This window comes from Panthera pardus, unplaced genomic scaffold, assembly GCF_024362965.1.
Source record: "Panthera pardus isolate Hobbes unplaced genomic scaffold, ASM2436296v1 HiC_scaffold_24, whole genome shotgun sequence".
Lineage (NCBI taxonomy): Eukaryota > Metazoa > Chordata > Mammalia > Carnivora > Felidae > Panthera > Panthera pardus.
In genome coordinates this window covers 39,219,570-39,244,909 of record NW_026526810.1, presented here as the reverse complement: position 1 = coordinate 39,244,909, position 25,340 = coordinate 39,219,570, and the positions used below count along the sequence as shown (strand labels likewise).

The window sequence follows — 25,340 nt, the reverse complement described above, 5'->3', positions numbered from 1 at the left end:
CCATACTTATGTCATACAATCTAGACTTTAAAATAAAGACGGTAATAAGAGATGAAGAAGGGCACTGTATCATAATTAATGGGCCTACCCACCAAGAAGATCTAACAATTATAAACATTTATGCCCCCAAGATGAAGCAACCAAATATATACATCAATTGATCACAAACACAAACTCACTGATAATTTTACCATAATAGTAGGGGACTTCAACACCCCACTTACAACAATGGACAGATCATCTAATCAGAAAATCAACAAGGAAACAATGGCTTTGGATGACACACTGGACCGGATGGACTTAACTGGTATATTCAGAACATTTCATCCTAAGGCAGCAGAATACATATTCTTCTCCAGTGCACGTGGAATGTTCTTCAGAATAGATCACATACTGGGACACAAATCAGCCCTCAACAAGTACAAAAAGACTGAGATCATACCGTGCATATTTTCAGACCACGATGCTGAGTAACTCGAAAACAACCACCAGAAAAAAATTGGAAAGGTAACAAATACTTGGAGACTAAAGAACATCCTACCAAAGAACGAATGGGCTAACCAAGAAGTTGAAGAGGAAATTAAAAAAGTACATGGAAGCCAATGAAAATGATAACACCACAGCCCAAAACCTCTGGGACACAGCAAAGGTGGTCATAAGAGGAAAGTATGTAGCAATCCAGGCCCTCCTAAAGAAGGAAGAAAGGTCTCAGATACACAACCTAACCCTACACCTAAAGAGCTGGAAAAAGAACAGCAAATAAAACCCAAAACCAGAAAAAAACAGGAAATAATAAAGATTAGAGCAGATATCAATGCTATAGAAACCAAAATAAAAGGAGAACAGATCATTGAAACCAGAAGCTAGTTCTTTGAAATAATTAACAAAACTGATAAAACCACTAGCCAGTTTGATCAAAAAGAAAAAGGAAAGGACCCAAATAAATAAAATCAAGAACAAAAGAGAAGAGACCACAACCAACACAGCAGAAATAAAAACAACAATAAGAAAATATTATGAGCAATTATATGCCACTAAAATGGGCAATCTGGAAGAAATGGACAAATTCCTAGAAACATACACTACCAAAACTGAAACAGGAAGAAATAGAAAATTTAAACAGACCATAACCAGTAAAGAAATCAAATTAGTAATCAAAATCTGCCAAAAAACAAGAGTCCAGGGCCAGATGGCTTTCCAGGGGAATTCTACCAAACATTTAAGGAAGAGTTAACACCTATTCTCTTGAAGCTGTTCCAAAGAAGAAATGTAAGGAAAAGTTCCAAACTCTTTCTATGAAGCCAGCATTACCTTGATTCCAAAACCAGACAGCGACCCCACTAAAAAGGAGAACTATAGACCAATTTCCCTGATTAACATGGATGCAAAAATCTTCAACAAGATATTAGCCACCCGGATCCAACAATACATTAATAAAATTATTCACCACGACCAAGTGGGATTTATACCTGGGATGCAGGGCTGGTTCAATATCTGCAAAACAATCAGTGTGATTCATCACATCAATAAAAGAAAGGAAAAGAACCACACGATCCTCGGGACCCCTGAGTGGCTCAGTTGGTTAAATGTCTGACTTCAGCTCAGGTCATGATCTCACAGTTCGTGAGTTCAAGCCCCGCATCAGGCTCTGTGCTGACAGCTTCGAAGCCTGAAGCCTGCTTCAAATTCTGTGTCTCCCTCTCTCTCTGTTCCTCCCCCACTCATGCTCTGTCTCTCTCTCTCTCTCCTTCAAAAACAAAAACATTAAAAAAAAAAAATCACACAATCCTCTCAACAGATGCAGAGAAAGCATTTGACAAAATACAGCCTCCTTTCTTGCTAAAAACCCTCAAGAAAGTAGGGATAGAAGCATCTACCTCAAGATCATAAGAGCCATGTATGAAAGACCCAACACTAATATCATCCTCAATGGGGAAAAACTGAAAGCTTTCCCCCTAAGGTCAGGAACACGACAGGGATGTCCACTCTTGCCACTGTTGTTCAACATAGTATTGGAAGTCTTAGCCTCAGCAGTCAGACAACGCAAAGGAATAAAAGGCATCCAAACCAGCCAGGAGGAGGTCAAACTTTCACTCTTCGCAGATGACATGATACTCTATATGGAAAACCCAAAAGATTCCACCAAAAAAACTGCTAGAACTGATCCATGAATTCAGCAAAGTGGCAGGATATAAAACCAATGCACAGAATCGGTTGCATTCCTATACACAAATAATGAAGCAACAGAAAAAGAAATCAAAGAATAGATCCCATTTACAATAGCACCAAAAACCATAAAATACCTAGGAATATCTAACCAAAGAGGTGAAAAATCTATACACAGAAAACTATAGAAAGCTTATCAAAGAAATTGAAGAAGACACAAAAAAATGGAAAAAGATTCCATGCTACTGGATAGGAAGAACAAAAACTGTTAAAATGTCAAAACTACCCAAAGTAATCTACATATTCAATGCAATCCCTATCAAAGTAAAACAAGCATTCTTCATAGAGCTAGAACAAACAATTCTAAAATTTGTATGGAACCAGAAAAGACCCTGAATAGCCAAATAATCTTAAGAAAGAAAACCAAAGCAGGAGGCATCACAATCCCAGACTTCAAGCTATACCACAAAGTGTAATCATCAAGACAGTACAGTACTGGCACAAGAACAGACATTCAGATCAGTGGAACAGAATAGAGAACACAGAAATGGACCCATAAACGTATGGCCACCTAATCTTTGACAAAGCAGGAAAGAATATACAATGGAATAAAGACAGTCTCTTCAGCAAGTGGTGCTGGAAAACTGGACAGTGACATGTAGAAGAATGAACCTGGATCACTTTCTTACACCATACACAAAAATAACCTCAAAATGGATGAAAGACCTCAATGTAAGACGGGAAGCCATCAAACTCCTCGAGGAGAAAGCAGGCAAAAACCTCTTTGACCTTGGCCACAGCAACTTCTTACTCAACACGTCTACGGAGGCGAGGGAAACAAAAGCAAAAGTGAACTACTGGGACCTCACCAAAATAAAAAGCTTCTGCACAGCAAAGGAAACACTCAGCAAAACTAAAAGGCAACCGACAGAATGGGAGAAGATATTTGCAAACAACATATCAGATAAAGGGCTAGTATCCAATATCTATAAAGAACTTATCAAACTCAACACTCAAAAAACAAATAATCCAGTGAAGAAATGGGCAAAAGACATGAACAGACACTTCTCCAAAGAAGACATCCAGATGGCCAACCGACACATGAAAAAAGGCTCCACATCACTCATCATCAGGGAAGTACCATAAGAGATACCACCTCATACCTGTCAGAATGGCTAACATTAACAACTCAGGCAACAACAAATGTTGGCAAAGATGCGAAGGAAGAGGATCTCTTTTGCACTCCTGGTGGGAATGCAAACTGGTGCAGCCACTCTGGAAAACAGTATGAAGGTTCCTCAAAAGATTAAAAATAGAACTACCCTATGACCCAGCAATTGCACTAGTAAGTATTTATCCAAGGGATACAAGTGTGCTGTTTTGAAGGGGCACATGCACCCCAATGTTTATAGCAGCACTATCAACAATAGCCAAAGTATGGAGAGAGCCCAAATATCCATAGATGGATGAATGGATAAGGAAAATGTGGTATATATATACAATGGAGTATTACTTGGCAATCAAAAAGAGTGAAATCTTGCCATTTGCAAGTACGTGGATAGAACTTGTGGGTATTATGCTAAGTGAAATTAGTCAGTCAGAGAAAGACAAATATCATATAACTTCATTCATATGAGGACTTTAAGAGACAAAACAGATGAAAATAAGGGAAGGGAAGCAAAAATAATATAAAAACAGGGAGCGGGACAAAACAGAAGAGACTCTTAAATATGGAGAACAAACACAGGGTTATTGGAGGGGTTGTGGGAGGAGGGATGGGTTAAATGGGTAAGAGGCATCAGGAAATCTACTCCTGAAATCATTGTTGCACTATATGCTAACTAACTTGGATGCAAATTTAAAGAAAGAAGTGGCAGAGGAGTCTCTACGGTTCTTGTCCATGAGATATAGCTTAAGGCGACAGGAAGAGTCTCAGCACTTCACGGGCGGACTATAGAAGTGACATATTCTTCTGAGAAATATAATCAAAGCATAACTCTGGCCCCCATGGTAACAGTACCCCTGCGTTCAGTGAGTGTTTTCCCCAATTACCAATACTGCATAGTTGTGTGGTAAGTATAAGCTCTTGGGAAGTTTTGTAAACTTCTAAATAAAATAGAGGCACTTTTGTTGTTTATCTTTTGAGAAGTTCATGGGTGAAGGGAATGCTTTGGATGTCTTTGCTGTGCTAAACTGATTTTGAATTCATTTGTTTTCCCCCTTCAGGTGCTTAGAAGAGCTATCATCGTTGGAATGAAATTACAGACAGAGCAGACACTGGGAGTGGCGGCTGTCAGTTCGCACAAAGTCTTCCCTTGCACAGGTTAACAAACTCAGGGCTGTAGTTGTTTTCTTAAATGCATCTAGGAACATGTTTTGGAGTATGACCCAACTAGTCAAATTATGTATGAATCATAGTGATTCCTGAAAGCTAATGAACATAAGAACCACTAGAAAAGCTTATCAAAATAAGAATACCTAGACCTCATTTCCAAATAATCTAACTTAGAAGCTCTTGGGTGGTGCCCAGGAATCTACATTTAAACAAGCCTCTCGGCCCTCCCCCAATACCCCCTCTGCGTCCCTGTAGGTGAGGTAGTCCTTGAAGAGCTACTGGAAAGCAATGGTAATCACATTACACTTCGCTGCGAAGAAATTCTCCCTGCACCAGATTTTTGTTCTGGCCAACACAGGCTGTGGGAGTGGCCCGTGCTCTAGACCAGTAGCAGAATCGGGAGTTCCTTAACAGGTACTAAGTGTCCTTTTCCGGCACTGCTCTCTAAATCAACTACACTGTTCCACTTAAAAAGAAAACAGGATTCAAAATCAGTTTATCCAAGCAAGCACTTGAGTGATCTTTCCAAAAAGTAAAATAGAACAGCAAAAACAAACAAACAAAAACCTCACATTTATTAGAAGACAAAAATATTCATAAACTATAAAAGCTTTAAAACAAACAAAAGGAAAGTAAAACTGCCAGAGGACAGTAGGAATTAGTTTTTGACAGATACATTCTTTGCAAATGGAAGTTTCAGATTCAGCTAATATTTACTGAGTTCTTACAATGTGCCAAGAAACAGGACTGGAACTTTCAAATGCGTTCTCTCAATTGGTCCACAAATAAATATGTAAGGAGTTATTATTCATAGCCTTTCTTAAGAGATGAAGAAATGAGAGGTCAGAAAGACTAAATAATTTGCTGAAGGTCACACAGCAGGAGATGTGGGATTGGATCCAAGGTTGGTTGAATCCAGCCCCCTTCTCTTCTACCCCACTTTCCCAAGAATAAACTGTTCTATAAATTTCATTTAAAAATAATAGAAAACAATGACAGCTAATATTTACTGATCCTTTACTAAGAACTACGCCTTGTCCTAAACACTTTACATATACTCGCTTATTCCATCCTCACGGTCCATGAATTAGATACCATCATCCCTTATCTTCAGACAGGAATGTGAGGGCTGGAAGGATAAAATACTAACACATACTGTGAACAAATCCACACCATCATTACAGAGGTTTAAATTAGGTCCAGTGTTCTGATATAGATCTGACAGATCTTATTTAATCTTGATTACTTTTAGTATGACTTGAAGACCGTGCTTGGAATTTCTTGTTGTAAAAGGGATTTCCTCGGTTTTACTTTTAAGAGGCCAAGAATGGTGTTATGATGCAGTGTTCTTTCAAGCTTTCATTTAGCAAAAAAGGAGTACTTTATTTTCCTTTAAGAGGTTCTAAATAAAGGGCTGAAAGAAATTAACTCAAGCTGAACTACATACATTCAAGCTGAACTAAAGTTTCTAAACTAATGTAAGATTCTGGAAGGTGGTTTTTGTTATCATTAGACTGATTGGATTGATTACTAACTGTTTGGCTTAGTTATTAACTTTGCTTTTGATAAGCCACTGGATAGCTTTGCAGACGGAAATTAACCTGGCCTGAATACAGGTGAGAGTAACACAATCTAAGCAGTAGAAAGATGATTTATGAGAAATAGGTATAGGGGGAAACCTAATATTTTACCTAGCTTTTGCACACTTTTGTGTCCTTTAAATATTAAATACTTCCACTAGGACACTGGGATTATGGGTTTAGCAGTCACTGAACCTCTGGTGTCCAGTGTTGGCTCACTCTACCAAGTGTTTGGGGCACTAGGAAAACAAACACACACCACTTCTCAATGTGTCCCATCTGCCATGACGTAGGTTCTTAGGACTGTTTTTTTTACCCCCATCTCTAGCAGGCTTTTCACTTCCAGAAGAGACTGTTAAGGATACACACTGAATCAGTATAAAATCTACAGCTCTGGAGTTTAAATGCCTGTTAAAAGTCAAGCTGTCTGAAATGACAGAAAAATGAAAACTACATTTGCTTTTGAGGGAAACCATGAAACCTAATCTCCCATTTTACACCATGCCAGCAAAACGTGGAGCGAGCTTTTTCAAAGTGCTGGTCCTTAATATCAGGCTCAGGAAATGACCCTGAGAACTGAATGGATACCAGTATTTGTTGATTATCTGCCAATAGCAAACAACACATTACTCACAAGGGTCCCCGCAGCTGGGGCTACTTTCCTCCAAGTCCTTCTTGTACGTTGGTCCCCGTATGACTATCATTTCATTTTCTTCAAAGAGAAAAGGCAGACAGACCTACATTTCTCTGGGCTGTGAATACTAACAGCTCTGGAATGAAGATGTAGCATTATCTTTTTCTTAAATTATTTTCAATCAATTATTGTTACCTTTGAATGAAGCTGCTTTTCATTTGAACTTAAATATCTTGAACTAATGATATCGTGATGGTGTTGTACGGTAAAAGATGGTAGCTACACTTGTGAGCACAGCATAATCGTAATCATCACCTTCTGGCTTGGAGAGTAAGCTTTTTTCTCCCCTCAAATTCAGTCTTTATTTTTGGGGCTAACAAATATTTATAATGCATGTTGACTACACATCAGATACTACTTGAGGTAGTGAGAAGAATGCCTAAGATCGACTCTAAAGAGACCTCCACCCCCAAAATCTGCATCTATGGCCAGAAAGTGTCATCTGAAACTAAAGTGAAAAAAAGTCAACACAAAAGTGATAAGCAAATATTTGAGTTCACCCCAAAAGATTAAAAAGGAGTTACCTATGGGACAAAAATAATATACAAATATTCTATACCAAACACACCAAGGGTTTTTCCTGAATCCAAACATCTTTAGGATTGTATTCTTTAGACTTTATAATTGTATCAGCTGAAGTAAAGAAACTGATAACCTCACTGATTAGAATATATTCAATTTGAGGCAATGAGGATGAAGATAAACTATGAGAATAAGTGATCTGCCTGAAATCTAAAAGAAATCAAATAATGGTATCAAATTAATCAAAAGATGTGACAGATGATTCTGCTTTTGGTTGTAATGGAGTAACTAGCACTGGACTTGTCCTGCTACTGAAAACAACTAGAAAAGTATGTGACACTGCTTTCTCCAAAGTGGACATGAGGCAGTATGGGACTATGATCCTAGAGATAAGAGAAACACGTAAGGGAAAACCTCTCTGCCAAGACTTTCTCGACTACAGCAGGGGGTGGGGAGACCAAAGGAGAACGTGGTGGTCTCACTAAGTTGATGATAAATATCAGAGTATACAGGGGCTGCAGTGGCTAAAATGTGAGGGGCTTAGTACCAGAGGGAGAGAATGAGGTCCAGAAATCTGAACAGGGGGGTCCCTTGAGTTCTGGCTGAATGCTAAGCTGGGAATACACAGGGTGAGACTCCATTAGACTGAATAAAGAAGGAAGACCAGGTCATCTGTATGTTGAATAATTCCCAGAGTTCATACAGGGCTGGGAGACATTGGAGTTCAGACCAGCTAGAGTGGAAAGACCTTGCTGAACACCAGGAGCATTTGGCAGAAGCTCCAGAAAGATCTCCATTTAGTAATCTTAGTAAATTTTAGTAGTTAGTAAAAGATAAAGTAGTCCCAAAACAGCTTAAAATTAAGTGTCAAAAAGGTCAAGCTGTCCAGCAAGTGACTTAACCGTTTGTCAAAAAACAAACAAACAAACAAAAACCCCCAACGTTCTTTAAAGAAAGACAACAAACTTCACATGGTAACAATCCTTTCAAAAATTAACAGACATGCTCAACAAATGGTGTTGGGGAAACTGGCCGGTGACATGCAGGAGAAGGAAACTGGACCACTCTCTTACACCATACAGAAAAATAAATTGAAAATGGATGAAAGACCTAAATGTGAGACAGGAAACCATCAAAATCCTAGAGGAGAACACAGGTAGCAACCTCTTTGACCTCGGCTGGAGCAACTTCTTACTAGACATGTCACTTGAGGCAAGGGAAACAAAAGCAAACATGAATTACTGGGATTTGATCAAGATAAAAATCTTCTGCACAGTGAAGGAAACAATCAACAAAACAAAAAGGCAGCCTCCAGAATGGGAGAAGATATTTGCAAATGACATATTTGATAAAGATTTAGTATCCAAAATCTATAAAGAACTTATCAAACTCAACATCCAAAAAACAAATAATCCAGTTAAGAAATGGGCAGAAGTCATGAACAGACACTTTTCCAAAGAAGATATCTGGATGGCTAACAGACACATGAAAAGATGTTCAACATCACTTATCATCAGGGAAATACAAATCAAAACCATGATGAGATACCATCTCACACCTGTCAGACAGGCTAAAATTAACACAAGAAACATCAGGTGTTGACGAGGAAGTAGAGAAAAAGGAACCCTCTTGCGTTATTGGTAGGAATGCAAACTGATGCAGCCACTCTGGAAAAGAGTATGGAGGTTTCTCAAAAAACTAAAAATAAAACTACCCTACTACCCAGCAATTGCATTATTATCTATATACCCAAAGGATATACAAAAATACAGATTCATAAGGGTACATGCACTTCAATGTTTACAACAGCATTATCAACAATAGCCAAGCTATGGAGAGAGCCCAAATTTCTATCAATTGATGAATGGATAAAGCAGATGTGGTATGTGTGTGTGTATATATATATATATATATATATATATATATATATATATATATATAATGGAATATTACTCAGCCATCAAAAAGAATGGAATCTTACCATTTGCAACAATGTGGATGGAGCTAGAAGGTATCATGCTAAGTGAAGTAAGTCAGTTGGGGAAAGACAAATACCATATGATTTCCCTCATATAGGGAATTTAAGAAACAGATGAACATATAGGAAAGGGGGGTGGAAAAAAGAGGAAAGAAGGAAACAAACCACAAGAGACTCTCAATAATAGAGAACAAACTAAGGGTTGATGGAGGGAGATGGGTGGGAGATGAGCTAGATGGGTGATGGTTATCAAGGAAGGCACTTGTTGTGATGAGCACTGGGAGTTGTAAGTGATGAATCACTGAATTCTACCCCTGAAACCCATATTGCACTGGATGCTAACTAACTGAAATTTAAATTAAAAAATAACAAATAAAATGCTATGGCAATAAATAAATGAAGGGATCACATGTTTAAATATTAAAAAAATTAACACTCATGGGGCGCCTGGGTGGCTCAGTAGGTTAAGCGTCTGAATTCAGTTCAGGTCATGATTTCACAGTTTTAAAGTTCGAGCCCTGCATCGGGCTCTGCGCTGACAGCTCAGAGCCTAGAGCCTGCTTTGGATTCTGTATCCCTCTCTCTTCTACCTCTCCCCCACTTGTACTCTGTCTCTATCTGTATCTCTCAAAGATAAATAAACATTAAAAAAAAATTAACACTCATGAGAAAAAGCAATATATATATATATATATATATATATATATATATATATATATTTAAAGAAAATAAATATATATTTAAAAACATAATGGTTAGAAATTTCCAAATTTGATGTAAACTATAAACTTATAAAGCAATCTATAAACTCATAGATCCAAAATTTTTCAATGAGCCTCAACTAGGAAAAAGAGACAAAACTACACATAATAATCCAATTATTGAAAACTAATGAAAAGAGAATATCTTAAAAGCATCCAGAGAAAAACATTAGGTACAGTAAAACTAAGATCATGACTGCTAACTTCTCATCAGAAAACGATGTCAGAAAAAAATGAGAATGATACCTTTAAAGCATTGATAGTAATAAAACAAAATAAAATTGTCAAATAAGAATTCTAGATTCAGGAAAAGTCATTAAAAAAATGAAAACAAAATGAAGACATTTGCAGACAAAAGCCAAGATAATTTGTCACTGACAGGGCTGCACTCTAAGAAATGTTTAAAGGAAGATGGTAACACGGAAGGAAAATGGTATTGGAAAGAAACCTGGGCCTACACCAAAAAAAGAAGAGGGCCAGAAATGGCAAGTTTGTGAGTAAATACAAAATAATTCTGTTTTCTTGCTTTGAATATTTTTTTAAAGACAGCTGTGTTATCAAAAAGTATATAACATATGTAGTAGTAAATTATAGGAAAACAGCATAAAAGGATGGTATGAGAAGTGGAAGAATTCTGTTTTATAGTCATTATATTACGTATGAAGTAACAATGCTATTTAATGGTAGGCTATGATTAAGACACATATTGTACTTACTAAAGCAATCACTTTAAAAAGAGGTATAGCTAATAATCCAATAGAAGATAAAATGGAGTATTCATTTCATCCAATAGAAGGCAAAAAAAGGAGGACCAAAGGAACAAAAAAACAGCTGGGACAAGTAGAAAACAAAAATCAGGATTGGAGACTTAACACCAAACCACATCAATAAATCTTTCATATTAAACAACAACAACAACAACAAAAACCCAACACAGGAGAGTACATATTGTATTACTCCATTTATATAAAATTCTAGAAAAATATAAAAAGGATCAGTGGGTTGCCTGGGGCCAAGGGTGATAACCACAAAGAGACATGCAAAATCTTTTTAGAGTATGGAAATGTTCTGTATTTTGATTTGGGCGATGATTATGATGAATTTTGTGTGCATCTGGTACTTAAATGGGTATATTTTATTGTGTATACATTATACTTCAGGGAAGTTTTTTAAAAAGTTGAAAAAAATCTTAAATGGCAATACAGAGATTTGAACTCAAGCGGCCCAGAAACAAGTGCTTACGTTCTTGCTGATATCACTAGGCCACTTCTTGTCCAGTCTGAAGGATTAGGTCATGCGTCAATTTAACTTTCTGATACATGATGTTGTGACTTTAAAAACCCTGCATGACTGACAGATAAATGAAGAGATTTGCCTGATGTCCCAGATGAGAAGTCAATCTCGCACAGAAAGCACATGCCCTCAATATTACACACAGATAATGCAATGTCAGTCAAAATTTCAATGAGAGTTTTTGGGAGGAAGGCAAAGTGTTTAGAAAATCGATTTGAGGGCGCCTGGATGGCTCAGTCAGCTAAGACTCTGACTTCGGCTCACGTCATGATTTCATAGTTTGTGAGTTCGAGCCCCATATCAGGCTCTGTGCTGACAGCTCAGAGCTGGAGCCTGCTTCAGATTCTGTATCTCTCTCTCTCTCTCTCTCTCTGCCCCTCCCCAGCTTGCTCTCTGTCTCTTGCTCAAAAAATAAATAAAAAACAATAAAAAATTTAATAAAAAGAAAATCAATTTGAAATTTTACCTGAAAGAATGAGAATAGCTAAAAGGTTTTGAAAAACCAAATCAGAGGGTATCTTGCCTACCATACTGCAACATCTTTCAAAACCCTGTAATTAAGAGAATCTGGTACTAGTGAAAAAATAGACAACATTTTGAGTCCTAAAACAGAAGCATGTATATAAGGAAATTTATCACATTAATGTTAATGTTGTATTCAAATTAGCTGCAAAGGGGGGCGCCTGGGTGGCGCAGTCGGTTAAGCGTCCGACTTCAGCCAGGTCACGATCTCACGGTCCGTGAGTTCGAGCCCCGCGTCAGGCTCTGGGCTGATGGCTCAGAGCCTGGAGCCTGTTTCCGATTCTGTGTCTCCCTCTCTCTCTGTCCCTCCCCCGTTCATGCTCTGTCTCTCTCTGTCCCAAAAATAAATAAACGTTGAAAAAAAAAAAAAACAAAAAAAAAACAAATTAGCTGCAAAGGGATAGAGTATTTAATAAGCGGTGTTGAAGTAACAAACACTCATTTATAAAAAAAAATAGTCAACATCACTGGTCATCATGGAAATACAAATTAAAAGTACAATGAGGTATCATCTCACTCCTGTAAAATAGCTAAAATAAACAACACAAGAAACAAGTATTGGTGAGGATGTGGAGAAAGGGGAACCTTCTTGCACTGTTGGTGGAAATGCAAACTGTGTGTACAGCCATTCGGGAAAACAGTATGGAGCTTCCTAAAAGAGTTAAAAATAGAACTACCCTAGGATCCAGCAATCACACTAGTAGGTATTTACCCAAAGAATACAAAAATACTAATTCAAGGGGATACCTGCACTCCTATGTTTATAAAATAGCAGTATTATCTACAATAGCCAAATTATGGAAACAGCCCAAGTATCCATCCACTGATGAACAGATAAAGAAGAGTAGGGGATGTGTATGCATGTATGTATGTATAGGTATATATATATAATGGAGTGTTACTCAGGCATAAAAAAGAATGAAATCTTGCCATTAGCAACAGCATAGATGGAGCTAGAGAGTATTATACTAAGCAAATTGAGTCAGTCAGAGAAAGACAAATACCATATGATTTCACTCATATATGGAATTTAAGAAACCAAACAAAGGAGCAAAGGGGAAGAAAAAAGAGAGAAAGAGAGGGAGAGGCAAATCAAGAAAGAGACTCTTGGAGCCTCCTGAGGGGCAGCTGGTTAAGTGTCCAACTTGTGGTTTCAGCTTAGGTAGGGATCTCAGGGTTAGGAGATCAAGCCCCACCTCAGGCTCTGTGCTGAATGTGGAGTCTGCCTGAGATTCTCTCTCTCCCTTTGTCTCTGCCCCTCCCCTGCTCATGTTCCTTCTCTCTAAAAAAACAAACAAAAAGAAATGGATTCTTAGAACAAACAAAGGGGACAGGTAGAGGGATGGGTTAAATAAGGGATGGGGATTAAAGAGGGCACTTGCTGTAATGAGCCGGGCATTGTATGGAAGTGTTGAATCACTAAATTGTAGAGCTTAAACTAATACTACACTGTATGGTAACGAACTGGAATTTAAATAAATACTTCAAAAAATAAAAAAATAAACAAACTTAAGTCTCATCTTTCATTACACATGCAAATAAATTCCAACCAAGTTAAAGATTTAAACAAAAACAAAACTATAAAAGAAAATATTAAGGATCATTTGTATAATCTTAAAAGGGTTTCTTTAAAGACAGCCGGAAACCCAGAAGCCATGAAAAGAATGAAAGATATGACTAGAGACAAATTAAAAACTTGTGCAGAGCAAACACTTCTATTTAAAAAGAAAATAATAAAAGCAAAGAGAATATATGAGAATATTTGAGAATATTCGCAGAGTATTTGCAAATCCTACAAGGAACAAAAGATCAACATACTTAATATATGAGATCTTATAAATGAAACATCACTCTAATGCATTTTTGGTAATAAGCAAATTAAAGCATAAACATCCTTTTATTTTATAATTTCACTTTTAAACTGTTATCTAGTAGAATGTCTAATATGTATATGAACAAAATTTCACTCAGATCTCCAAAGATTTTCATTTCAGTGGTCTGTATAATAGAGAAAAAAAAGTGAAAAAAAATCCAAAAAACTGAAATGTACATTAGCAAGGATTAATTAAACTATGATAAACTGATGCAAGAGTATTCTACTCAGCTATTAAAATGAATAAAAGAGATCTATGAGTACTGACATACAAGGTGCCATATCTCATTTTATATATTACAATCTCATTTTTATTAAAAAAAAATATTACAGGGGCGCCTGAGTGGCTCAGTCAGTTAAGTATCCAACTCTGGATTTCGGCTCAGGTCATGAACTCAGGGTTTGTGAGTTCAAGCCCTGATGGCGCAGAGTCTCCCTCTGCCCCTACCCCCTGTCTCAAAATAAATAAACTTACAAAAATACATTATACTAGTAAGCCCTTAACTGACTCAATCAGGACCACCGATTGGTTAATATAAAGAGGTTGAAGCAGGGAAAGATCCTTAAGTATTTCATTTTAATTCATTCTCTAGTTTTTGATATAGAACTAAGAACTTTAATTATAGGTTCACCTGTCCTTTCTGATGAAACCATACTCCTAAAATACTGTTTAAGGTTTCTGGTTTCAGTTTCCTTAAAGTGGAATGAAGACGGGGGTGCCTGGGTGGCTCAGTCAGTTAAGCGTCTGAGTTGGGCTCAGGTCACGACCTCACAGTTTGCGGGTTCGAGCCCCGTGTAGGGCTCTGTGCTGACAGCTCCGAGTCTAGAGCCGGTTTCAGATTCTCCCTCCCTCACTCATGCTCTGTCTCTGTCTCTCTCAAAAATGAATAACATTAAAAAATTAAAAAAGAAATTTGAGCAAAGACTTAAAAATATTTGCAAAACGATCTGGGTGCACATTCTATCTAGTGTTATATTTTCCCCCAATTTTTTTATTATTGCCTTGCCCAGTCCTAACTGACTGCAGTTTCTAAGGCATCTAGCTCTTAGCAAATCTTTTCAAGACACTAGACTTAGTTTAAATAGGAACTATATTTTCCTTTCACACTCACATTTTGGTTTACATATTTCATTAAAATTGCGAATTACTATAATTGAGTACAACTAGAATAAAAGGTTTGGAAACAAGATTAACTCTTTACAAACAGAAAACTCAAGATTCTCTAACTATAAGTTAATACTCAGGTTTATTAACCAATCTCTTATGGACATTTTTTTACATGAGTCAATTTAACCAAGTATCATTAAATGCACTGATATAATCAAGCCCCTAGGCCTGTGCCATCCAGCATGGTAGTCACTAGCCACATGTGGTGACAGGGCACTCACACAGTGGCTAGACTGAATTGAGATGTGCTGTAAATGTAAAATACATGCCAGATGTCAAGGACTTTGAACTGAAAAGAGCATGCAAAATACTGTGACAATGATGTTTTTATATTAACCATAAATTGAAATGAGTATTTTAGATATACTGGATTAAATAAAATAATTATTAAAATTAATTTCACTTGTTTCAAAAATTTTTAAATGTGGCTAATAGCAAATTTTTCATTACAAATGTTGCTCTCACTGTATTTCTGTTGGGTGGCACACCGTTCCTCGAGATCTACAAACATGGTTTATTCAAAGGTGATGTCATCTGTGAAGTTCTACTTGAAACAATGAATCAGACTCTCTTTTTTATTATCTCTATTACTTGAATCTAAGACACTGGTAGTAACATTTTATAAAAAAATTTTTCTAAGCAGACTTATGACTCTGTATCAGGGGTCAATAAACTATGGCCCATGAGCCCAACTTGGCCTCCTGCCTACTTTAGTAAAGCCTGCACACTAAAAACAGTTTTTGTGTTTTTAAATGGTTGGGAGAGGGAATCAAAAGAAGATTAATATTTTGGGATGTGTAAAAATTATATGAAATTCAAATTTCAGATCTATAAATAAAGTTTTATGAGCCCGTCACCATGCTCAGCTTCTACATTTCCTACAGCTGCTTCATGCTTTACAAGGCCAGAGTGGAGTAGTCGCAACAGAAACCGTACCACCTACAAGGTCTACAACATTTACTAGCTGGCCTTTTCCAAGAGAAGTTGTCTGACCCCCTGCTCTTTACCATCCCTATGGCTCGTGGACACAGTTACAGTTGCCAATGGCACCTACAGGATGTGGTGAAATAATGAGGAGAGAGAACTGTGTTCCCATTTTAATCTCAACTGGAGACTAGATTTCCAGCTTCTTAACCTGCTTCTGCCATTAATGCTCTTGACTCCAAAAAGTGTTTAGAACCCCAGCTTCTGGGACAGATTTTGTTTGTTTCTTTTTGCCTCTGATAAGTGTTCCTTTTATTTCAAAATATAATAGGGTTCCCCACCCCTCCCGGGACAGGTTTATAAAGATGGCATCACACAAAAAAAACACTCAACAACCTGCAACATCAAAAGATCAACGCACAACTTTACTTTGACATTCGCGAGCATTCTAGCTATGATACCAATGCTGCCCCTTTGAGGGCTTGGGTACTCGCTGCTCTTTTGGTGTGCAGCCTGTAGATAACATACCCAGTTTTCTTTCAAACCCTCTACTCCTTTGCAGGACTGTTCCTTGACCCATGGTTTCTCAGGTACCTACCTCAGTTGACCCTGTGAATGCAATCTTGTCTATGCCAATGTGAGAAGCTATTGCCGCCCCAGCCGTTGGCCCGTATCCTGGCAAAATATTGATGACTCCCGGCGGAAAGCCAGCCTAACAAAACAGAATTGGAGGAAACGTGGCTTGTGAAAGCTGATGAAGCACATTAAATCGGCTATGCTCCAGTAGGCCCCAACTACAAGGGGAGTGGGAGCCACTCCCAAGGTTGGTTTCTCTTACCTCCTTGATGAGGGCTCCCATGTAGAGCGCACTGAGTGGTGTTTGTTCTGCTGGTTTAATAACTACTGTATTGCCACAGCAAAGAGCTGGAGCAATTTTCCAAGCAAACATCAGCAGGGGGAAGTTCCACTGAAAGGAAGAAACTCAAGGTTGATAAATGAAAAAATATTCCTTTACTGTTTTGTTTTCAAGCTGTGACTGCTCAGATTTCTCAGACGAGGCCTCAACATAAATCTTGTCCCACCACCAAGTATCGATGTTTGGATATTTTAATTACTTCATTAAGAAGAGAATAGGACCAACCTGGAAAAGCTCTCCTTTTCTATTGGGCAAATTATTATATCCCAACTGCCCAACTACCAAAAGAAATCTCCTGGCAAAAAGGGAGTCTGAATTTTTTCTTTGCTTTGTTTTGGCTTTTCATTGCTGTCATTTTATGTTTTTAAAATCGGATTTTGGTTCCAGTTAAGTACTTGTCTATGAAAACTCTCTCTTGCATTTGTGATTTTTTGCACCAGGAATTTCAGACTGGCTTGAGAGCTCTTCAGTGTGGAAGAGTGAGACGAGAAAACTCCAGGTGTGAATTATATTTAAGTTAACGTGTATTTCAAGGTAGTGCCTTTTCTTTACAGACATGTGGTGTCACAAAACATACACAAAAGAAAGCACACTTACTAATGAGGATGCAACAATTTTCACTTGTCTCCCTTCTATTGCAAAATAAAACTAACGGACACTGAAAACTGTATGTTGAGTATCTGAACTGGGGGCCTAAAATGGTTTAACGGGATTTTAAAAGCATATTAAGCTTGTATTGTCATAAGCACAGGGATGAACCTCAGTACTATCAGGTGTCACTGATAGTTTCATTAAGAAAGAAGACAGAAATCCTGGTCCCCTGCTTCAGCCCTTGACCACAGTGTGTTTCTGCCTGAAGCATCTCAGCTGCCACCCTTGAGAGATTCCCACTGGCCCTGGCAAGCTTGCAAAAATATACAAGTGTCTTGCCTTCACCAAACACCCAATTTCTTTTCCCCTTGGTTGTTTATAAACTTGGGAGTCCACAGTGATGTTTTAATTCCATCTACAGTATATAAATCTTGGAGTGTGGTAATTGAGCCTGAGCTGGCTGACAAGTGGCTCTTGTCCTGGCAGTGAAGGCTGGAGCCCCAAGAGTGTGGGGAAGGGCAAGGCGAGCAGGTTTGAGTTCCTGCAGTTGAGGTGACAGACCTCACCCCTGTTCTGATCCAAATGGGATTACCCTGGGTGGTACAGGAGCAGCAGAACTTACACCCACCTCTCATTTTCTCTTCCATTCTCTAATAAATTTCACAGAAACCCACAGCTTGCAGATCAGTTAAAAAAGTACTAATACCTCTCAAAGATCTTTGGCCCCCAAAGCCAAAGATTACCTTCTCCTATATTTTGAAAAGAGAAAATTTCTTGTCTATGCTTTAAGAGTTTAATTTGAGCCTCCCCTGAAATCCTTGCCAGAATGATTACTAGTACTGCTGGAAGATTCGGTGATGTTTTGTACAGTGCCAAGGCTGTGTATGAGAGAAAGGGGGAAAAAAAGACAATGTTTAATGTTCCAATCCAAACACTAAGCACTACATCTATTTCCCTTTACAAGACATACAACAGCCCGGCATGGTTTCAATTATGACCGTGACGTTAATTGTACTGCTGTGTCTTCTGTACAGTCTTCTATCTAGATTCTTGTGAAAAGAAACAGTGGGAAAGAATGGGATTAAAAGACCATATAAAACAATATGCCTGGAAAGATGGTGAGTCATAGTTCTAAAAAATAAACAAGCAAATATAACAAAGCATTAATTTTCCATAAGCAGAATGGACATCCATAACCAAGGGCAGGTTATTAATACACTGGGCTTTGCTTTGCTTATTTTAATCATGAGAATTCCACGGCTTGAGAACTCAACTCCTGGTAACGGAGCCGAAACCCTATTAACCTGTTCAAATAAGCATTTGCAGGGAGGCTGTTAAAGATATGTCAACAACATGAGCTCAGTTTTTTTCCCCCAGTAATGGAAAGCACACCTCCTGAGGTCCATGTTTTATGTATCTCTAAGAGAACTGGTTCAAACAAAAATAAATATGAGGCGTGAGGAGATACACTCACCGGGATGATCTGTCCACACACTCCTATGGGTTCATGTCTTGTAAAAGTAAAATAATCTCCATCTGAAAGAAATGGGCAAGATCACTACAAGAGAATTCAGATTAGGAAAAAAAAAACCCGCAGAGGGAGAATTTGGGTGGCAACCACAAAACCAGAAATAAAGTTGAGAAAACATCCTACTCAACCATATAGGAAAGCTGGTAGAAGAGCTTATCACTTGGCCTGGGGTAGCTCCAGATATGGCTCCTGGACACCCAGGGTACTGATGAGGGAACCTTAAAGGCAAAATGAAAGACAAGTTTATGACACTAGAAGCAGTCTTCTGAGGAGGTGGGGGGAGGGGAGAGAAGATGGGAAGAGGGGGGCTGGGAAGTAGAAAACAGTAAGTTCTAAATTTTATGTTAAGTATTAAAATGATACTTAAATGGGGGTGCCTGGGTGGTTCAGATGGTTGAGCGTCTGTCCAACTGTTGGAATCGGCTCAGGTGATGACCTCACAGTTTCATGGATTCGAGCCCTGCGTCTGGCTCTGCACTGGCAGCACAGAGCGTACTTGGGATTCTCTCTCTCTCCCTCTCTCTCTGCCCCTCCCTTGCTTGCACTGTCTCTCTCTCAAAATAAATAAATAAATCTTTCTAAACAATTAAAAAAATTAAAATGACACTTAAATGTAAAACAGTTCTTTAAAAGCTGAGGTACCTTAACATTTTAAATAACTTTCTGCACTATTAAAAAAACAAAAACAAAACTAAGTAACATGTTACTGGGTAAATTTAAAATGGCAGGCAACTAGAAAAGGTGAGTAGTAAAAGTAAGGTCTTTTTTGTAACTCAATCCAGGTGTCAAAACAGACTTTCTGGGCCCTGGGGAAGCCAGACATCTTCAGGCATCTTTCAAGAAGTCAAAAGTCTGCTTCAAAGAAGATTCCATCAAAAACCCAAAGACTCTGCCCTCAAATTAGCCATGGAAATGAGGACAATTTAATAACCTTATTTTCCCTATAGGAGCAATAGGCAATTGGAATAATTACCCAGGAAATCCAAACCAAATTTTTCTTTAGAGAAATGCCATTATATTTATCTGAATTATTTTAAATGGTTAATTGAAATAACCAAAGAATGGCTTGCTTTTAGCATATGGCTCTTCAGTGCTGGTACTGGACAATGTCTTTGTTTTTCCCTCACCTGCCAACCCTGTGGCCACTTCCCTCATATTTGTTTTCTGTCTCAAAAGTTGTTCCCAGTAAAGCGAAGGCCCTCAGTTACTACTCGTGACGAACACTCCCATTAAGGATGAAGTAGGGACAGGAGTGCGTGGGTTGGGGGAAGAGAAAGAATGTGATGGTTTTATCATTGTCTCTCAACATAACTAAGCCACTCATAGTTCTCACACAGAATTGTTTTAATTAAATACAAAATTATGCATTTAAAAATAATTGAAGGTCTCTCTCCCCTGAACCTCATTTCCCAGAATCTGCAGCAATCTGTTGCTTCTGGGTCTTTTCACAGAACTTTTTTTCACATACAAGTATATATAGCATCCTTTTATTTCTGCCCCGCCTTTTTAAAAAATATAAATGTGATCGTATTACCCACAATCTTCTGTATTTTTTCTCACGTGTTTTCATATATAGCTTACATATCTTTTCAACTGCTGAATGCTATTCCATTGGCACACTGCATAACCGTACTGCTGTGAACTGTCCTGAGGGGCACAGAAATTGCTTTCCCTTTAGGCTAATATAAATAATGCTTTAAACAGGCTCATTGTATATGATCTTTGCATATCTGGAGAACTGCATGATTAAAGTGAATATGCATTTTACATTTTGATAAATACTGCCAAATCACCCTTCAGAAAAGTCACACAATTTTTTAAGAAAATCTTTAAATGCTTATTCTTAGAGAGAGAGAACACACGAGCAGGGGAGGGGCAGAGAAAGAGAGAGACACAGAATCCGAAACAGGCTCCAGGCTCTGAGCTGTCAGCACAGAGCCTGACGTGGGGCTCGAACTCACTAACCACAAGATCATGACCTGAGCCAAAGCTGGACGCTTAACTGACTGAGCCACCCAGGTGCCCCTAAAAGTCACACAATTTGTAACTCCAACAACATGGTATTTTTCCCTATCCTTCAACATTGTGATTTTTCAAACATTTTAATTTCAGTGAACCTGACAGGTGCAAACTGGCGACCTGTGTTGATCTGTGATGAATGGTAGATATTTGGCTTGAAAAGCTTTTCATGTTTACTGGCCATTTTCAATTTTTTTCCTTCAGATTGATATCTTTTGCCATTTTTCTATTGGGTCATTCAACCTTTTAGTTATTTGAAGGACTCTACATATGTATATTAAGGAAATCAGGTCTCTGTCACATGTATACATGAAGTTTTTTCCTAATCTGCTGCTTGTCCCTGAATTTTGCTTTACATATCTTGATTCAAATGGAAGAAATTAGGAAATATGCAAGCATTCAACAACTATAGAAATTACTTTAGAACATATCTCCATTAAAACAAACAATAGCCCAAATGTGGAAACTGCCATTGGATGACAATAAGTCTGAGTGATATCTTAAAAATCAAATCAAATATCTTAGCTTTGCATGCAGACAACTCAAGAAGTTTCAGATATCATTCTTTTTTTTTTTAATTTTTCAATGTTTATTTATTTTTTGAGAGGGAGGGAGGGGCAGAGAGAGAGAGGAAGACACAGAATCAGAAGCAGGCTCCAGGCTCTGAGCTGTCAGTACAGAGGCTGACATGGGGCTCAAACTCACAAACTGTGAGATAATGACCTGAGCTGAAGTCGAGCCACCCAGGCACCCCCTCATAGACATCATTCTTTACAAAAGTGCAAGTTACTACCCTTCTTCAACTTAAGATCTCTGAAAAGGTTCTTTTTTTTTTTCTTTTAATATCAATACCTTTTACTGCTTCACTTCTCTGTGTGTATGGAAGATATAAATATGATGCCAGGCTCTTCCTCCTGGAAGCTTTTTCATGAAGAGCAATAACCCTTATCAAGAGGCTAGAGGGATTCATTCACATGGAAATCCTTCCCAACTGTAATTTGGCCAAGGTAATGGCTTCGGATGGATAATCACAGATGACAGAATCAGTGTCAGGTCAAGAAGGCATGCAAATGGGCTAAGAAGATGGGAACCTGAACTAAAGGACAACACAGGCGTTTCCGGGGGCAGCACATGTGGGAAACTGGAGCGGTTCAGATGGAGCGTGTCCCCCTCTATATTCTAATGACTGGAGAATTTAGTTGTATTCCTTACATAATTTTGAAAGTTACTGAAAAAATGAAAGAAGAGAAAAAAAGTAGGCAAAATCTTACAAAGCTGGCCTCATAAGGAATTGAACTTGCCTCTGTAAGTGTGTCCCAGGAGAAACTGAGTTATGGGGAGTGAACACTTCTGGGATGAACTGTCCACAGACTTGACATTTAGCTAAAGCCTGGCACAAAGAATGGACTAGAGAATCTTCTATCCCCACAGCTCCTCTAAGCAGGAAATAAAGAAATAAAGGGTATTTTGGTGCTTGAACTCTTCCTCAAAAAATCCTGAGTGAAAGACATAAAGGGGCCCTGGCCTTGAGCTTAGTCTGTATTCTCATCTCGTTAGTGGAAGATAATTCTGGACACCCCTAGTCTGACCTAGGATGCCTGGCAATCGTGAGAGCTATGCCTTCTACGTGGGCCCTTGGCTAGGGCTAGTGGCACCACAGGTCCTTCCGGCACTATGGCCCTGCCCTGAATCCCACCAAGCTCCTACACTGACGTTACCCAAAGGCCAATCACTTGAGAGACACCCTCATAATTTCTGTCGCATCCAAGTATCACTTACTCTATTACTTAAAGGTTTGTTAAATCAGCTTTTAAAAATATGTAAATAGCTACTTGTTAGACTCATCTTAAAAACATCTATGACGCAACAGGTTTCGTGAGCTAGCAATATTTGCTTCAAACCAAATAATTCAGATAAAAAATGTTCACTACTTTACTGTGTGGAATCACCTTGCATGCTCCAGTGCCAGGTGGGACAGGCCACTGTGCTTCTCAAATTTACATGTGTACATGAAGAACCTGGAGAGCTTGTTAAAATGCAGATTTTGAATCAGTAAGCCTGGGGCAGGACCTGAGAGTCTGCATTTCCACAAGCTCCCAGGTGATTATGGTGCTTCTGATCTACAGCCCAGGCTCCAAGTGTATCATGATGACTTATAGCTGCTTTATAGTTGCTGAGTTCATTTCTATTTACTCACTGTTTGCTTAGCTCTGGTAACTCTCCTCATTTGCCTGCAAGGAGTTTAAGTGAAGGAGAATCTGATCCACCTTTTTAATATTTAAAAAATACTAAAATAAGAACAAAACACATGTATTTCTATAAAGCTTTACAAACTATTTTCACATTCTTATCTCATTTCGTGCTCAAAACAACTCTATGGAAAAGGTAGGGCAACAGTTATTATCTATATTTTCTAAGTCGAGAAAAAAAATGGCACACAGTGGTAAGGTCTATAGTGATTTAACTGGCTAAACTGTGGCTTCTGGACTTGAATCTGGGTCATCAGACTTGCAGTTCATTGCCCTTAGAAACATTGTAAGACTTTCCTGTGAACAGAGTGTTGGATTTAGACGGGTATCACAAACCACAAAATCAAGAGTATGATGTGATGTCATGGAGTGCAAATGAGGGGGAAAAGACAATGCTTTTGTGAAGAGTGAAGAAGATTCTGTGGGGATTTGGTATGTGGACACAGAGAACTCACATAAACTCCAGGAGGTAAGATCTAAAGGGAACACTGCAGTGCAACACCATGTCCCCTGAGATGGGGCAGCCCAGGACTGAGTGCCTCTCTCCTCTTCATAGAAGCAGAGTCAACTCAAAGGGGTCACAGTGTTACTTCTCTCTCTCTCTCTCATATTCCTAAGAGGGTACACACCGAGAACTCTTCCCTAAGAGAAAGGAACAGCCCATTTTCCCACCTTTTATGTTAATAATGTCCTCTAAATCTGGCAAGATGACTTAAAAAGCTGTTCCCTTCACTTCTTTGGCTTTGTGCTATAAAGTGCTTCAGCTTGATAGAGAAAAAAAAATCGCCACCCAAACTCAGATACTCCGTTTTAAGGCTACGATGATCTTAGGTCTTCTTACCCATATGGGGTATTACAGAGAGAGCTCAGACTCAGCAAGAAAGGGCTGTATTTGATAAGAATACCAGAAAAACGTTCTGATCCAACAAGTTAGAACATAACTATGGTGCAGAAAACTAAAGAAGCGATGAGATACCAAAATAGAAACACAAAATCACATGTATAGGAATTTTATCTCTCAGCCTCTTTTCTACTGCACTCAAAAAAGTAAAAAAAAAAAGAGTAACAGGTACTTCTCTTAGAAGTTTATTTTAGGGGCGCCTGGGTGGCTCAGTTGGTTAAGCGTCCAACTTCAGCTCAGGTCATGATCTCACAGTTCATGAGTTCAAGCCCCACGTTGAGCTCTGTGCTGACAGCTCAGAGCCTGGAGCCTGTGTCTCCCTCTCATGCTCTGTCTCTCTCGATCTTAAAAATAAATAAAACATTAAAAAAATGTTTTTTAAAAGTTTATTTTAAAACACACCAAGAGGCAACTTCTCTGACGTGTTTTTATATTTGAATGTTTACACCTCATGAAGAATATAAAAATCTTACAATTAAATACTTTATTATACCATTAATCTGGGTGAACTATGGATCAAATTTTATTGACAATGTTTAGACTGAGCCATTTCTAGAACTGTATTAAGAAAAGTCTTTGACCTTAGAAATGAGGAACAGAATCAGCCTCTTCTGTATTTGGGAAAATATCATGCCACTGTTCTATGTTCTTTGATGGGAACTTGTCTAATTACACAGAAGAGACAGCAATTATTCAGTTACTTAGAACAACTTTATTATTTGTATTATTCCTTCAGAGTTATCATTACCTATGTTTTTATTTTTAAAAAATTTGTAATGTTTTTATTTATATTTGAGAGAGAGAGAGAGAGAGCTTGAGCGGGGGAGGGGCAGAGAGAAGGAAACAGAATCTGAAGCAGGCTCCAAGCTCTGAGCTGCGAGTGTCAGCACAGAACCCGATGTGGGGCTCAAACCCACAAGCAGTGGGATCATGACCTGAGGTGAAGTCAGATGCCCAACTAAGCCACCCAAGTGCCCCTATCACTACTTCTTAGGGCAGATTTTGTCATTGCTTGAAATAATCTTTTTGTTTGTTTGTTTTTGTTTTTGTTTTATAGAATGTTTATTCTCATAGGAATATCTGCCACTGGCAGTCTCTACATGAACTACAGTATGTTTAGAAAATCTGTATTGTCAATAAAATCATAAAAATCTAAAATTTGCCAGAAATTGAGGAGAAATTTATCTAATAGAGACCTCAAGAACTAGATCCCAATTACAATACTAAGAGTATTTCAAGAACTGCAGCAAATTTTATATACCTGTTAACACTAAAAGTGAGTTTATTTAATAGCATAAAAATATGTAACACAATTCA

General features: G+C 38.2%; 1 protein-coding gene across 8 annotated transcripts in view; it reads right to left on the bottom strand.

Moving 5' to 3' along the window:
* ALDH1A2 (aldehyde dehydrogenase 1 family member A2) overlaps nucleotides 1-25,340 on the bottom strand; it is a 130,872-nt gene that overhangs the window by 27,829 nt on the left and 77,703 nt on the right. For all 8 annotated transcript variants that reach the window (XR_002078017.2, XM_053889029.1, XM_019441970.2 and 5 more), the window contains 3 exons: nucleotides 18,798-18,859; nucleotides 16,655-16,783; nucleotides 16,415-16,528 (listed from right to left, as the gene is read on the bottom strand). Coding sequence is in view for 7 of the 8 variants with exons in the window: in XM_053889029.1 (XP_053745004.1) it covers nucleotides 16,415-16,528; nucleotides 16,655-16,783; nucleotides 18,798-18,859 (305 nt within the window). In the remaining variant the exon portion in view is untranslated. The remainder of the gene's footprint in view (nucleotides 1-16,414; nucleotides 16,529-16,654; nucleotides 16,784-18,797; nucleotides 18,860-25,340) is intronic.